Source organism: Argopecten irradians, chromosome 3, assembly GCF_041381155.1.
Source record: "Argopecten irradians isolate NY chromosome 3, Ai_NY, whole genome shotgun sequence".
NCBI lineage: Eukaryota > Metazoa > Mollusca > Bivalvia > Pectinida > Pectinidae > Argopecten > Argopecten irradians.
Window position 1 is genome coordinate 64,871,916 of NC_091136.1, and position 16,640 is coordinate 64,888,555.

Genomic DNA, 16,640 nt, shown 5'->3' on the forward strand with positions numbered 1-16,640 from the left:
TATTAACTCTTAAAATCTCTCTTTAGTGATGAACGATTGGATGGACCACCTCACGGGATATCAGTTTAAGTAAAGGTGACCTTACCTGCTGTTTCTTGATGTTGTCGCTATCGTAGTGACCCTTGTCCACCAATGTCCGACTCAGTGCCGCCAACTCACCAATGTTGTTACTGAAGTTGTCTATGTCTCTCTCAAGGGCATCCAACTTCTTTGAGTAGGCCTGGTATACAAAAAGAAACTAGGATTACATTTCAATCAATCACACCTTGACCTAGGAATTGGTTGTTATTGTTAGTTATGGCCTTGCTGTGGTTCATCTAGGATCTAGTCAAGGCTGACTTCATTAAGACCTAATTGTGGTTTTATTTGACATATGATCTTTGACCTAGTTGTGGTTTTATTTGACCTATGACCTTACTAGTACAGTATCCTCATCCTTGCCATAGTCAGGACTACTGAGGACAGGAACTTTCTCATCCATCCAGCTGTTCGCCTCTGCTATCTCAGCATAGAACTGAAACACAAACATTACCATAAACAACAGGATCATTCTCACTATGAATGATATCAGAAACTTAATTCAGCTCAAAGTACCCAATCATCTAGTCTAATACTCTACAGAACATCCCAAATGTTAGTTTTTAATATCCTTCAATTATCAAAGATTTTTCACATTTAAAAATATTTTAAACAATTTTACCTTTTGAGATTCCAGAGAGTCTTGTAGCGTGACCTTGCGGACAGATGTCTGTTCCTTGAGTTGCTGAAGGTCGCGGTGTAGTTCGTCTAGCCGCATCTCTATGTCCTGACTGGCAAAGTGTTTGGATTGAATCATCCTCTGAGCATTACTGGCCACATCATCAATCAGAGGTTCATGGGCGATGATCTCCGCCTCCAAAGCCTAAAACACGAGTTAGTGAGGGTTCAAAATTAAAGCCTCTATTCAATCATACTTTAATTACATTTGACCATACAAAAATGCCTTCTGTGTTTAGACTGACCCATACCTGGTGTTTCTTCATGAGGTTCTGGACGGCGGGGTAGGAGGCCCCCAGATCAGTGGAAGAGGCCACTGGTTTCTTGTCTTGTATCCATGACATCTCGTCCTCGACGTCACGGTAAAACTGGTACATCAGTAATGCTTCCTCCAGATTATCACGACGGATAGTGCAAGGCTCAGTCAGCGACTTGTACCTGTAAGGCAATAGCAATATTCAGAAAAGGCCAAGGGTGTCAAGGACTAGTTGTAGTTGGACAGTAAGTAGATTTAGGGTATTTAAAAAACTTTCAGAAAATCACATAAAATACAACGAAGTCAAAGATTTAATCTGTTTAAAATGTACTTGTTGTGGAGGATTAAGAACTACCTGTACGACAGCTACGTACCTGTCTGATGTTTCCTTGGCCCTGACCTGTAGGTCCTTGTTCATGAAGTGTTTAGCCTCCTTGAAGACCTGAGCAGCGTCCTGTACATCAGTCACTTTCTCTCTGTGGATCTGGATATCTTGCTCCAGCATCTGTAGTAAAAAGCATGTGTCTAATTAACAAGCCCATGTCTAATTACCAAGCATGTGTCTAATTAACAAGCTCATGTCTAATTAACAAGCTCATGTCTAATTAACAAGCTCATGTCTAATTAACAAGCACATGTCTAATTGACCAGTCCATGTCTAATTAACAAGCCCACATCTAATTAGCAAGCCCATATCTAATTAACACGCACATGTCTAATTAACAAGCACATGTCTAATTAACAAGATGTCGAATTAACAAGCCAATGTCTAATTGACCAGTCCATGTCTAATTAACAAGCTCATGTCTAATTAACAAGCACATGTCTAATTAACAAGAACATGTCTAATTAACAAGCACATGTCTAATTAACAAGTCCATGTCTAATTAACCAGTCCATGTCTAATTAACAAGCTCATGTCTAATTAACAAGCCAATGTCTAATTGACCAGTCCATGTCTAATTAACAAGCACATGTCTAATTAACAAGCACATGTCTAATTAACAAGCCCATGTCTAATTAACAAGCATGTGTCTAATTAACAAGCACATGTCTAATTAACAAGCACATGTCTAATTAACAAGCACATGTCTAATTAACAAGCACATGTCTAATTAACAAGCATGTGTCTAATTAACAAGCACATGTCTAATTAACAAGCACATGTCTAATTAACAAGCTCATGTCTAATTAACAAGTCCATGTCTAATTAACCAGTCCATGTCTAATTAACATGATGTCTAAATACAAGCACATGTCTATTTAACAAGCCAATGTCTAATTGACAAGCCCATGTATAATTAATAAGCACATGTCTTATTATCCTCCCATGTATAATTAACAAGCACATGGTTATGGAAAACTGGTTATAATATTACAGATATTGTGGACGGAGTGATCTACACCATCTCTACAGTTGAATCTGTATAAATTTTACCACTGGACCAGTGAACATTGTCGTCTATAGACAGGTGACCTTTTATAAAAGTGGAATCTGTATAATGTTATCACTGGACCAGTGAACATTGTCGTCTATAGACAGGTGACCTTTTACAAAAGTGGAATCTGTATAATGTTACCACTGGACCAGTGAACAATTTTCAATTTGTTTATTTCCATAAGCCTTGCGGCTTATAAGACACAAAGTACAATTTTAATACATATTGAATAATTTAAACATGTACGGAGAGTGATTGTATACAATAAAACACAAACATTAGCACACAATTATTATACATCAGATACTATACAGTTACGGCGTATTAAGAGACTGAGAACGTTTCTGGAATGCAAGTTTTAAGAATTTTCCGATATTATTTAAAATTTAACATTATTTACACTGAGTAATTGAACAAGTTTGAACACACTTGGATGATAAAAATAATAAGGTTTCAGTATAAAAAGGACATTTAAGGATGAAGTGAAACTCATCTTCTATATCATTGGTATTACAAACTGTACAAATTCTATTAGGTCGTGCTACATTTTGAAACCTACCACTTTCTATATTTAACTTATGACTACTTAATCGTATCCTTGTAATACTGTTTTTATACTTTTGATCAATGGGTTTCTTTAAATAATATTGCAAACCAAAATTGTCTACCAGATGTTGATATAAAATTCCTTTTGAGGAATTCTGTATCCTGTTTAAAATTACTTGAGTACATACATCATAAAATTTTTGTTCAATTAGTTAATATACAATATTACTCTCATACGTACTATTCCACGAATACCCCAATCCTAGCTTAATCAATTCGGCTGGTACATTCATGATCCAATCATCATTATCTAATATTCTTTGCTCATAACATGCTTTTAATATACAATTATCGGTTTCTTTAAGTTTTACACAGTATTTCAATATTTTCATTTTCCGGATAATATGCATAGGCAATCTACCTAGCTCATAGTATACAAGATCGTTACAAGTGTTTTTACCGACGCCTAGAATTCTTTTACAAAAAGTAACATGTACTTTTTCAACCTCAAGTGCTCTATGAAAACCCCATACTTCACATGCATAAACTAATACACTTCTTACGTAAGTGTCAAATACTGAACATAATGTTTCAGCGTTAAAACTATGGCTTTTAAATTTATTTGATAATGCGAAATATGCTTTTCTGCCCTTTTCAGCTACATGTTGTTGAGTTTTGTTAAATTTACCATTATAATTAAAAAACATACCTAGGTAGTTAAAATCATCTACCACTTCTACTTCTTTATGGTTGTAAAACCATTTTTCTTCTTGTCTTACAATACCACCATTTCTAAAAACTACAATTTTAGTTTTTTCTACATTAAGTGTAAGCTTCCATTCATTATTATACAAAAACATTGCATCCAACATAGTTTGTAAAGCATGCAGACTTTCTGCAATAAGCACTGTATCGTCTGCGTACATAATTAAAAACAGGGATATCATACCAATTTCAACCGGTTGACAACTTTCTTTTATAAAATTCATTTCGCAATCATTCACAAAAAGACTGTATAAAATTGGTGAGAGAACTTCGCCTTGGAAGAGACCGATGTCGTCTAGACAGGTGACCTTTTATAAAGTGGAATTTGCATAAAATTACCACTGGACAATGAACATTGTCATCTATAGACAGGTGACCTTTTATAAAAGGTTATAAATACATGTGAAGATAACTGACCTGGTGTTTTTTGAGGAGGTTGTTGACAGATGTGAGGTCCTTGCCGTGATCTTCTGACATAAGTTGTGACTCCACGTCTTCCATCCAGGACATGAGGTCGTCCACCACACGGTTAAACATTAACGCCTACAACAACAATCAAACACTTGGTTTACATCTCTAGCTCTGTTGGTAGTGAGACATGAAATATTCTAGCCAGAATTATTGTAACGTAACTACACCTGTGATTAGTGTTTGACAAGTCAGTATTACCTGGTACGCGTCCTGAAGTCGGTCTTTCTTTTCAGCACTAGCTGCCATTAGAGCCTCCCAACTCAGCTCTAACTCGTTAAGTCGCTTCTCTATATCCGTCTTGGCGTAGTGGTCTTCCTTCTCTAGACCGCTGCCCTCCTGTTCATTGGTACAGTATAGAAAGTGTGTAAGCAATGATGAGTACAAGTAATGTTAGTCCTAAACCTTTCGAATCAACTTCAATATTATAAAAGTTTCAAATTGTATTACACCTACAAAGAATAACTTTAATAGCTTTCATTTGAACTTAAGACACAATATCTTTACATGAGTATGATACCTTATTGATAACCAGTAAACAACTTATACATATAACTGCACTATTAGCTATTTAGGTATTTCACTGCCAAATCCCCATTGTTCATTGAGGTCAATAAAATATGGTAAAACTAATATAACTTTGGACACTGTTAATCTCACAAATTTACCCTAATAAACACAATCAGGACAATGTCCAAACTTTGCCCTGGCTTCAAACTTTGGGATGATGTGTGTATAGCCTACCTCTACCACAGCGTCCACTCTGTTCCTGTTGGCGGTCACCTCTGCCTCGAATGCCTGGTGTTTCTGTAGTTTGGCCTGTAGGTTGGTCGGGTCTCTATAGGATTCATCAAGGGCCACTTGGAGCTTCTCATTAATCCAGTTAGACACCTAATTACAAACAGGATGGGGTAAATCACAACAATCATTTATTTTTTATGAGTATAACAAAGAAGTGCCTCACAGAGGTACCAAAAGTCTATAGATATGTTACCTTGTCATACACCATACTGGTCACTTACTTACAGAAGTACCAATAGTCTATAGATATGTTACCTTGTCATACACCATACTGGTGACTTACTTACAGAAGTACCAAAAGTCTATAGATATGTTACCTTGTAATACACCATACTGGTGACTTACTTACAGAAGTACCAAAAGTCTATAGATATGTTACCTTGTCATACATCATACTGGTGACTTACTTACAGAAGTACCAATAGTCTATAGATATGTTACCTTGTAATACACCATACTGGTCACTTACTTACAGAAGTACCAATAGTCTATAGATATGTTACCTTGTCATACATCATACTGGTGACGTACTTACAGAAGTACCAAAAGTCTATAGATATGTTACCTTGTCATACATCATACTGGTGACGTACTTACAGAAACACCAATAGTTTATCTATAAAGTTGATATTGGAGACAGTTGTTATCCATGTCTATAGATATGTTACCTTGTAATACACCATACTGGTGACTTACTTACAGAAGTACCAAAAGTCTATAGATATGTTACCTTGTAATACACCATACTGGTGACTTACTTACAGAAGTACCAAAAGTCTATAGATATGTTACCTTGTAATACATCATACTGGTGACTTACTTACAGAAGTACCAAAAGTCTATAGATATGTTACCTTGTAATACACCATACTGGTGACTTACTTACAGAAGTACCAAAAGTCTATAGATATGTTACCTTGTAATACATCATACTGGTGACTTACTTACAGAAGTACCAAAAGTCTATAGATATGTTACCTTGTAATACATCATACTGGTGACTTACTTACAGAAGTACCAAAAGTCTATAGATATGTTACCTTGTAATACACCATACTGGTGACTTACTTACAGAAGTACCAAAAGTCTATAGATATGTTACCTTGTAACACATCCTACTGGTCACTTACTTACAGAAGTACCAAAAGTCTATAGATATGTTACCTTGTCATACATCATACTGGTGACTTACTTACAGAAGTACCAATAGTCTATAGATATGTTACCTTGTAATACACCATACTGGTGACTTACTTACAGAAGTACCAATAGTTATATATATTGATGGACTATCATGTCTATAGATATGTTACCTTGTAACACACCATACTGGTGACTTACTTACAGAAGTACCAAAAGTCTATAGATATGTTACCTTGTAATACACATACTGGTGACTTACTTACAGAAGTACCAAAAGTCTATAGATATGTTACCTTGTAATACATCCTACTGGTGACTTACTTACAGAAGCACCAATAGTTTTCTAAAGTTGATATTGACGTTGTTCTGTCTATAGTATTCCTTGTACACATACTGGTGACTACTACAGAAGTACCAAAGTCTATAGATATGTTACCTTGTAATACATCCTACTGGTGACTTACTTACAGAAGCACCAATAGTTTATCTATAAAGTTGATATTGGAGACAGTTGTTATCCATGTCTATAGATATGTTACCTTGTAATACACCATACTGGTGACTTACTTACAGAAGTACCAAAAGTCTATAGATATGTTACCTTGTAACACACCATACTGGTGACTTACTTACAGAAGTACCAAAAGTCTATAGATATGTTACCTTGTAATACACCATACTGGTGACTTACTTACAGAAGCACCAATAGTTTATCTATAAAGTTGATATTGGAGACAGTTGTTATCCATGTCTATAGATATGTTACCTTGTAACACACCATACTGGTGACTTACTTACAGAAACACCAATAGTTTATCTATAAAGTTGATATTGGAGACAGTTGTTATCCATGTCTATAGATATGTTACCTTGTAACACACCATACTGGTGACTTACTTACAGAAGTACCAAAAGTCTATAGATATGTTACCTTGTAATACATCATACTGGTGACTTACTTACAGAAGTACCAAAAGTCTATAGATATGTTACCTTGTAATACACCATACTGGTGACTTACTTACAGAAGTACCAAAAGTCTATAGATATGTTACCTTGTAATACACCATACTGGTGACTTACTTACAGAAGTACCAAAAGTCTATAGATATGTTACCTTGTAATACATCATACTGGTGACTTACTTACAGAAGTACCAAAAGTCTATAGATATGTTACCTTGTAATACACCATACTGGTGACTTACTTACAGAAGTACCAAAAGTCTATAGATATGTTACCTTGTAATACATCATACTGGTGACTTACTTACAGAAGCACCAATAGTTTATCTATAAAGTTGATATTGGAGACAGTTGTTATCCATGTCTATAGATATGTTACCTTGTAATACACCATACTGGTGACTTACTTACAGAAGTACCAAAAGTCTATAGATATGTTACCTTGTAATACACCATACTGGTGACTTACTTACAGAAGTACCAAAAGTCTATAGATATGTTACCTTGTAACACACCATACTGGTCACTTACTTACAGAAGCACCAATAGTTTATAGATATGTTACCTTGTAATACACCATACTGGTCACTTACTTACAGAAGCACCATATTTATCTATAAAGTTGATATTGAGACAGTTTATCCATGTTATAGATATGTTACCTTGTAATACACCATACTGGTCACTTACTTACAGAAGTACCAAAAGTCTATAGATATGTTACCTTGTCATACATCATACTGGTGACTTACTTACAGAAGTACCAATAGTCTATAGATATGTTACCTTGTAACACACCATACTGGTGACTTACTTACAGAAGTACCAAAAGTCTATAGATATGTTACCTTGTAATACATCCATACTGGTGACTTACTTACAGAAGTACCAATAGTTTATCTATAAAGTTGATATTGGAGACAGTTGTTATCCATGTCTATAGATATGTTACCTTGTAACACACCATACTGGTGACTTACTTACAGAAACACCAATAGTTTATCTATAAAGTTGATATTGGAGACAGTTGTTATCCATGTCTATAGATATGTTACCTTGTAATACACCATACTGGTGACTTACTTACAGAAGTACCAAAAGTCTATAGATATGTTACCTTGTAACACACCATACTTGTGACTTACTTACAGAAGTACCAATAGTCTATAGATATGTTACCTTGTAATACACCATACTGGTGACTTACTTACAGAAGTACCAAAAGTCTATAGATATGTTACCTTGTAATACACCATACTGGTGACTTACTTACAGAAGTACCAAAAGTCTATAGATATGTTACCTTGTAATACATCATACTTGTGACTTACTTACAGAAGTACCAAAAGTCTATAGATATGTTACCTTGTAACACACCATACTGGTGACTTACTTCATACAGGTTTCTATGGAAGAGCTGATATTCTATAAAGTTGATAGTTTGGAGACAGTTGTTATCCATGTCTATAGATATGTTACCTTGTAATACATCATACTGGTGACTTACTTACAGAAGTACCAATAGTTTATCTATAAAGTTGATATTGGAGACAGTTGTTATCCATGTCTATAGATATGTTACCTTGTAACACACCATACTGGTGACTTACTTACAGAAGTACCAAAAGTCTATAGATATGTTACCTTGTCATACATCATACTGGTGACTTACTTACAGAAGCACCAATAGTTTATCTATAAAGTTGATATTGGAGACAGTTGTTATCCATGTCTATAGATATGTTACCTTGTCATACATCCTACTGGTGACTTACTTACAGAAGCACCAATAGTTTATCTATAAAGTTGATATTGGAGACAGTTGTTATCCATGTCTATAGATATGTTACCTTGTAATACACCATACTTGTGATTTACTTACAGAAGTACCAATAGTTTATCTATAAAGTTGACATTGGAGACAGTTGTTATCCAAGTCTATAGATATGTTACCTTGTAACACACCATACTGGTGACTTACTTACAGAAGTACCAAAAGTCTATAGATATGTTACCTTGTAACACACCATACTGGTGACTTACTTACAGAAGCACCAATAGTTTATCTATAAAGTTGATATTGGAGACAGTTGTTATCCATGTCTATAGATATGTTACCTTGTAATACATCCTACTGGTGACTTACTTACAGAAGTACCAAAAGTCTATAGATATGTTACCTTGTAACACATCATACTGGTGACTTACTTACAGAAGTACCAAAAGTCTATAGATATGTTACCTTGTAATACACCATACTGGTGACTTACTTACAGAAGTACCAAAAGTCTATAGATATGTTACCTTGTAATACATCATACTGGTCACTTACTTACAGAAGTACCAAAAGTCTATAGATATGTTACCTTGTAATACATCCTACTGGTGACTTACTTACAGAAGTACCAATAGTTTATCTATAAAGTTGATATTGGAGACAGTTGTTATCCATGTCTATAGATATGTTACCTTGTAACACACCATACTGGTGACTTACTTACAGAAGTACCAAAAGTCTATAGATATGTTACCTTGTAATACATCCTACTGGTGACTTACTTACAGAAGTACCAAAAGTCTATAGATATGTTACCTTGTCATACATCCTACTGGTGACTTACTTACAGAAGCACCAATAGTTTATCTATAAAGTTGATATTGGAGACAGTTGTTATCCATGTCTATAGATATGTTACCTTGTAATACATCATACTTGTGACGTACTTACAGAAGTACCAATAGGTTATCTATAAAGTTGATATTGGAGACAGTTGTTATCCATGTCTATAGATATGTTACCTTGTAACACACCATACTGGTGACTTACTTCATACAGGTTTCTAAGGAAGAGCTGATAGTTTTTCGAATCTTCTAACTTCTGTCTCCTGGCAGCTGACTGGTCCATGAATTTCTTTGTCCTCTCTGAGGCTGCCTGACACCGGTCTACGATCTCATGTGTGGCATAGTGGTTCTGTTCTCTCAGATTCTGTGCAAATTGTTTCAGGTCTTCCAGTCTGTCTTGTTGAGCTGCTGTTGCCTTCTCAAATCCATCATGTTTCTTGATCAAGGCTTCAACACTATACAAGGTATTCTGAAACCACAATAGTATTATTACTGCCACATGAACACTTGATGGTTATGGAGATTACCTAAGTCACTGGTACTGTGATTATTATCTTTGTGTTAGCTTATATCAACTCAGCTTATATCAACTCACCCCAAGGTCATCATTAGATAGGAAAGCCTCTTTCGTAGATATCCACGACTCCACTTGTTCTGCTGTCTCAATAAAAACCTGGCAAACAGACAAAGTGTCGTTTTATTACAAATATTTACAATCAAATTTATATCTTTGGTATATATTTCAATTTCAATTTTCAATTTCCAAATATATTATTGACAAAAAGATATTTATATTAATATGTCAATAGGATTGGACATCACACATAGCCTTTGGTTTGAATTACCAGGGAAATCACTAAAACAGGATGTAGTGTATAGGGTAGTTAATCTTTGTAATTATAATTACATTTTTTCCAATTTTTTTTTTTTTTTTTATCCGTGAATAACTATAATACCTATTGCATTAGCATACATGAGTTTGACCTTTGACCTTACCTGGAGGTCATGACACTGAGTGAGTACTATGTTGCGTTTGTCCCAGGCTCCATTCAGTGATAATTTAGTGTGGTCAAGCTGACCAATGGTCTTCTGTATCTCCTCAGCTGCGTAATGTTTGTTCTCTATAAGTTTGTTACCAAACTCTCTAACAACAGCGAAGTGGGGCTTACGGCCATCGATCTCCGCCTAGACAACAGATAAACATACATGGTAACAGTGGTAACAAATAAGGAACTTTTTATGAGTACCTTCAATGTACTGCTGAATGTAAGAAAATGTTCTGTTTTGTTGAATCTTCCTTGATCATTTAGTACTTTGAGAAGTCCTCTTTTGTCTTTACATACCTTGCGTTCGTGGTGCATCTGCAGTAGACTCTCGGCCTCGGGTACATCCTTGGCCAAGTCCGCAGCATTCATCCTCGTGGTCATATCACCTGACCAGGATATCTGTAAAGGTCAAGGTCAAATACATGGTATACATTGCCTCTGTCAAATACTCCACAAATCTATTACAGACATCAGACAGTTTATCTTCCTAAACAAGTAACCACACTCTAAAGGTTTTATATTCTACATCAGACAGTTTATCTTACTAAACAAGTAACCACACTCTAAAGGTTTTATGAATGTTATGACTTACCAGCTCTCTAGAGTCTGTCAGGTTTACAATATTCTACATCAGACAGTTTATCTTACTAAACAAGTAACCACACTCTAAAAGGTTTTATGAATGTAATGACTTACCAGCTCTCTAGCGTCTGTCAGGAACTTCTGTAATTTGTAGGATTCCACAAGTTTGGACTTCCTATAAAAGGGAAATGAGTGTGTATAAAATGATTCCAATATAAATTCTGCATTGTTTCTTTAGTCTGGATAAATGATTCCAATGTAAATGATAACTCAGAAAACTTTATAAAACAAACACTACAACTTCTAAGTCTGTGAAGACATTTGGTCCCGTTGCCATGCCTACCTGAGGTCTGAGAGGTCCTCCAGTTTCTCCCAGTTGTCTTGTGCCTCCTTCTGTTTTGCCAGAATAGAATCTGCCATATCTGGGTACTTACTACACAGCTGTCGACACTGTAGCTCAATTCTCTGTTCACGGCAACAAAAACACATATCTCTTTACAAAACATTCATAAAATGTTTGCTACAATTGTTAATAGGTATAAGTATACTGTTTAACTCTTTCTGTACTGGTAGTGATTATACGGTGTCGACTATAGTCAATAGGATTTACCCTCCCTCTTCCTTGTTGTCGTCAACAGGATTTTACCCTCCCTCTTCCTCATTGTCAGCTGTCTGTATTGACGTTCATTCTTCACAATAAATTTCCTTGTATATTCCAATTTTCAATGCAGCGATATATGAAAAGTATTTTAATTTCAAATAAACTTTCTTCATGCTAGATAAGTAATTATTTTGAACATGCATTTCTTTTTTATGGCAGAGGTAAATTGTTTGTTGCACCTTCATTCAAAATAAAAATCTTGATGCACGCTTTAAATAAGCTGTAATATCATTACTAAGTAAGTTTAAGTAAATGCACTGACCTTAGCATGTTTAAATTAAAGGAATTAGCACACCAAAACTACCTTAAACTGGACATTTTGCCCAGTATTTTTTGGTGAGACTAATAACTACTTCCGGTGCAGAATCCGGAAAGAGTGCAAAGTACAAAAAGAGTTAAGAATGTTAATGCAAGAAGTGATTTTTGAAGAAAATTGTTCTTGTATGTTAACACTCTTGAACAACTATTAGCAGAAGAATCAGTTCTTGAAATCACTTTTCTTATGTAAATTTTTTTCTTGCTTTGCATTTCTGTTTAAATTTGGCTATTTACTAACATGCACATGAAATGTCAGTAGTTGTTATGAGGTACCTCTAGTTGTGTCTGTAGAGCTGTCATGTCCCGTTCCATCTCCTCCTGTCTTCTCTGTAGGGCCTCCACAGCAGGTAAGTCCTTTCCCATATCCTCGCTCGCCAACAGAGCTGCCTTCTCATTGATGCGATCGTTTATGTCATCTACATCACGATTAAAGGCGTGAATCTCAAGGGCAGCGGCCAACTTCTGTTTGTAGCCATCAAGGTCACCCTGGATGCCCTTCCATCTGATGATAAACAAAGATTGGTTACAGTGTAGTAGCCATGGAGATGGATTAAAGACTTACTTATACCTGACAATGTCTTACAAAGTACAGGTCATAATAATGTGTTATTCACCAGACAGAATCACAAAAAAGAACAAACAGCAATTTTAGAAAAGATTTTTGATATAACTCGCTATTGAACAATCACTGAAAAAATTCCCAGATTAAATCGAGACTGGCAGTGATGAGTTAGTTTATTTGATATTAACTCACTTCTGGTTCATCTCGTCACGTCTTTGTTTGACAGCCATGGTGTCTGTTCGTCCCTGCGAGATGAGCTTGGTGGCCAGATCATTGATAGCCTTGATGCGACTATCATCTACAGTAATACCCTGTCAGGTACAGAAAACATTTATCAGACAAGAGAAATAATCGAGTGGTTGAAAATTACACAGGGGAGATAACTTATCATCATCTACAGTAATGGCCTGTCAGTTACAGAAAGTAATCATTAGACAAGGGAGATAATCAATGGTTAAACATTAGACAGGGAAGACAACTAACATCAACAGTAATCACATCGTCTGGTACAGAGTGTTATTAATAGACAAGGGAGATAACCAAGTGATTCAACAGGGGGGATAATTCATCACCTGCATTGACCATGAAACTTTGTACAAGGGAGATAATTGAATTATTAAACGATTGAGAGGGGAGATAATTTATTAAATTTGCAGTAATACCCTGATAGAAACAGCAATAAATTATTACACCAGAGATTACAAAGAAAGTTTACATAAAAACAAAAACGATGATATGACAGTATGAATCTCAATTGTGTAGTTTAATTTATATATGTGGAAAATTACTATAACTCCACTCAAACACCTCAAGTTTTACTTCTTCTATAACTACATGCACTTTTCTTTAAACGAAATCTCACACATTACTATTGCTATTAATCAAGCACTTAAGTAATAGTGGAATGTAGGCATCAGATTAAAATCATCAAATAGTTGTCATGGTGACTCTTCAACAGGGTAACATCATTGCAGCTCATTTCCTACAGAAAAGCATTGCAGTCATTTTACCTGATTCAACATGTGTTTATTTGTAGGATGACATAAATATACATTTAGCATCACAAAACAGTTCATGTGAAGACAAATAAACAATGAATTCTGGGAAATGTTGTAACCAAGGAGAAGCAATAAACAGTGGGAGAAGTGGTGTTTAGATATAGGTACAGACATATCATGCAGTGATAAAGTGGAATCTTGGAAAAGGAAGATCCAGGTTTATATAAAATACATATAACATATAATGGTACAGCTATCAAATTCTGTGAATAGACATCTTACACAACATTGGACTGAATTAGCATACTCCTATCCTAACATCAACAAGGATATTGTTTAGCAACAAAATCAATAATCTGAAGACTGTAGGTTTTCACACACACTAGAAATATTTCATGAATCTATGATAGGAATATGATATTGATCATACAAGTAAGCCAGTAGAGAGATTGCTATATCCTAGGTATTGAGATTCTCTGAGATGACTGGTGTTGTACATTATCTACCACTCTTTGTCAAGCTTTCAACATGATTTGGTGTCTAGTGCTAGAGGAGATTGAAGGTGAGGTGGTGGACAGAGAGGGGTGTAAAAATGTAAGTGCTTACACCAAAAGAGTCCTGTAATACAAGGTTAGTTTGTGTTAAACAACTGTATAACCAACATTTAACTTATAACCAGGACTAAATACGAATTTAGTATGTGCAGGGGAATTAAAACGAATAGAATAGAAAGTATATCAATTTGCAACTAATCTTACAAAAAAGTGTGTAAGTATGTTTCAATTTTTCAAGGCATTTTATCCAACATCACAACTTCTTTTCATACATTATCAATATTTTTCTAATAATTACTCTTTGATATTTTCATTAATTGTGTCAAATTTTCAACATTTAAACCGTGATATCCTGACAGAGCTCATAGAAAATAGTTAACATAGCAACAAGGACATAGTCATTCAGATCCCCCGCCAATGGAGATATCAAAGCTGAAGTAAGTTTGATTATGGAGACTTATGTGTATGAAAAAAAAACAGGAAAAAGGAAGTTGAGCTAAAGAAAGATAAGGATGGAGTATAATTCAAGTAGAGCCCTTTGGCCCCGCCCCTCGGGGGCTGCAATTGTTGGGTGGAGTTTTGCAAAGTAGCATTTACCATGATATTTTCAGCAATGTTTTCCATGGTAACGGAAAAAGTGCAAAAAATGAAAACCTAAAAATAGCAAAAGGTACTACATGATATTTTCAGCAACCATAAAAAGAATGTACTACTAGACCATAAAAAGAATGTGTCTATGAAGTTTCGAGGAAATATCTCTGCTGGTTTTAGAGTTGTGCTCCGGAAACGATTCTTACACAAAAATCTGCCATTTTCAGCAATGTTTCCATGGTTACAGAAAAAAGTACAAAAGTGAAAACCTTAAAATAGCAAAAGGCACTACTACACCATAAGACCAATGTGTATATGAAGTTTTGTGGAAATATCTCTTCTGGTTTTAGAGTTATGCTGCAGAAACGAACCTGGTACAAAAATATGATATTTCCAGCAATGTTTCCATGGTTACGGAAAAAATGCAAAAAATGAAAACCTAACAATAGCAAAAGGCACTACTAGACCATAAGACCAATGTGTGTATGAAGTTTCGTGGAAATATCTCTACTGGTTTTAGAGTTATGCTCCGGAAACCATTCGTACGGACGGACAGACGGACGGACAGACGGACGGACGGAACCCATTTGTATATCTCCCGCCAACTTCTTTGGGCGGGGGATAATAATATAGTTTCATATATCATAATTTCATATATTATCAGTTATCATAATATCAATTGTCATTCTTTGGTTAAAAATAAAGACAGATTCTTCAAAAGATTATTAATAAAGCTCAAATCATATATCATCCCTAATGTTATTGTATTACTTCTCTTCTATAAACAACATTTAAAGCTCATCGTCTGGTTGTGTCAGGGGTTATAAAACATGCAAAACAAAAACTGCCAAAATATTGTAAATGATATTGTGCTCAACTATTAGATACATTACAAACCACCGTAAATATAAGGGTTACAACACTAGTACTGACACCTATAGCCAATATTTACAGTAGACTATAGTGACATCAACTTACGGCTGATTCCAAATCGTTAGCTTTCTTCTGTAGCTCACAGCAGTGTTCGTAGTCTCGACCAAGATCTCCAGCATTGACCAGTGCTTCCTGTAGTATAATAGGACCAAGTCATTAAATAGTTTAATTTGTTTTATATAATTATGTTACTAACACGAGATAATGATATCAGTGAATGATTGTATTCCAGCACATTTATCTTAAAGAGGATCGTTATGTGAGTTGACCTTGAATAGTGTCAGTTGATATTCCAGTCCATGAATATTGGCAAACTGATGGAATAACAAATGATTTTGTAGACTTTGTGACCTTGACCCGTGACCTTTACCTTTTCTCTGATCCAGGCCTCCACTTTGTTGACCTGCTCGTTGAACTTGAGTATATCCTTAGCTTCCTCCAGTCCTTTGCCACGGTTACTGGATCCCTGTAGCAGTTCGTTCCATTTGGAGGAGAAACGTTGCATACACTGACGTACTCTGTCTGACTCGGGGTGTTTCCTCCGCACCAACTCATTTCCTTTCTGTAAGAGAAAACCTCACAGGTATTAGTAACGGACTAACAATGTTATAATAAAACTATAAAGGAATACTTG

The 16,640-nt window shown here is 35.3% G+C and overlaps 1 protein-coding gene across 1 annotated transcript in view; it reads right to left on the reverse strand.

Annotated features, from left to right (window-relative positions):
* Positions 1 to 16,640, reverse strand: part of LOC138319790 (spectrin beta chain-like) — a 194,996-nt gene that overhangs the window by 29,304 nt on the left and 149,052 nt on the right. Inside the window, 18 exon segments of the mRNA XM_069262923.1 lie at positions 86 to 220; positions 419 to 514; positions 701 to 901; positions 1,008 to 1,194; positions 1,387 to 1,517; positions 4,180 to 4,305; positions 4,432 to 4,569; positions 4,975 to 5,121; positions 9,967 to 10,230; positions 10,357 to 10,434; positions 10,758 to 10,946; positions 11,105 to 11,206; positions 11,504 to 11,564; positions 11,733 to 11,854; positions 12,642 to 12,870; positions 13,123 to 13,241; positions 16,052 to 16,138; positions 16,377 to 16,568. Of these exon segments, the coding sequence (XP_069119024.1) occupies positions 86 to 220; positions 419 to 514; positions 701 to 901; positions 1,008 to 1,194; positions 1,387 to 1,517; positions 4,180 to 4,305; positions 4,432 to 4,569; positions 4,975 to 5,121; positions 9,967 to 10,230; positions 10,357 to 10,434; positions 10,758 to 10,946; positions 11,105 to 11,206; positions 11,504 to 11,564; positions 11,733 to 11,854; positions 12,642 to 12,870; positions 13,123 to 13,241; positions 16,052 to 16,138; positions 16,377 to 16,568 (2,604 nt within the window).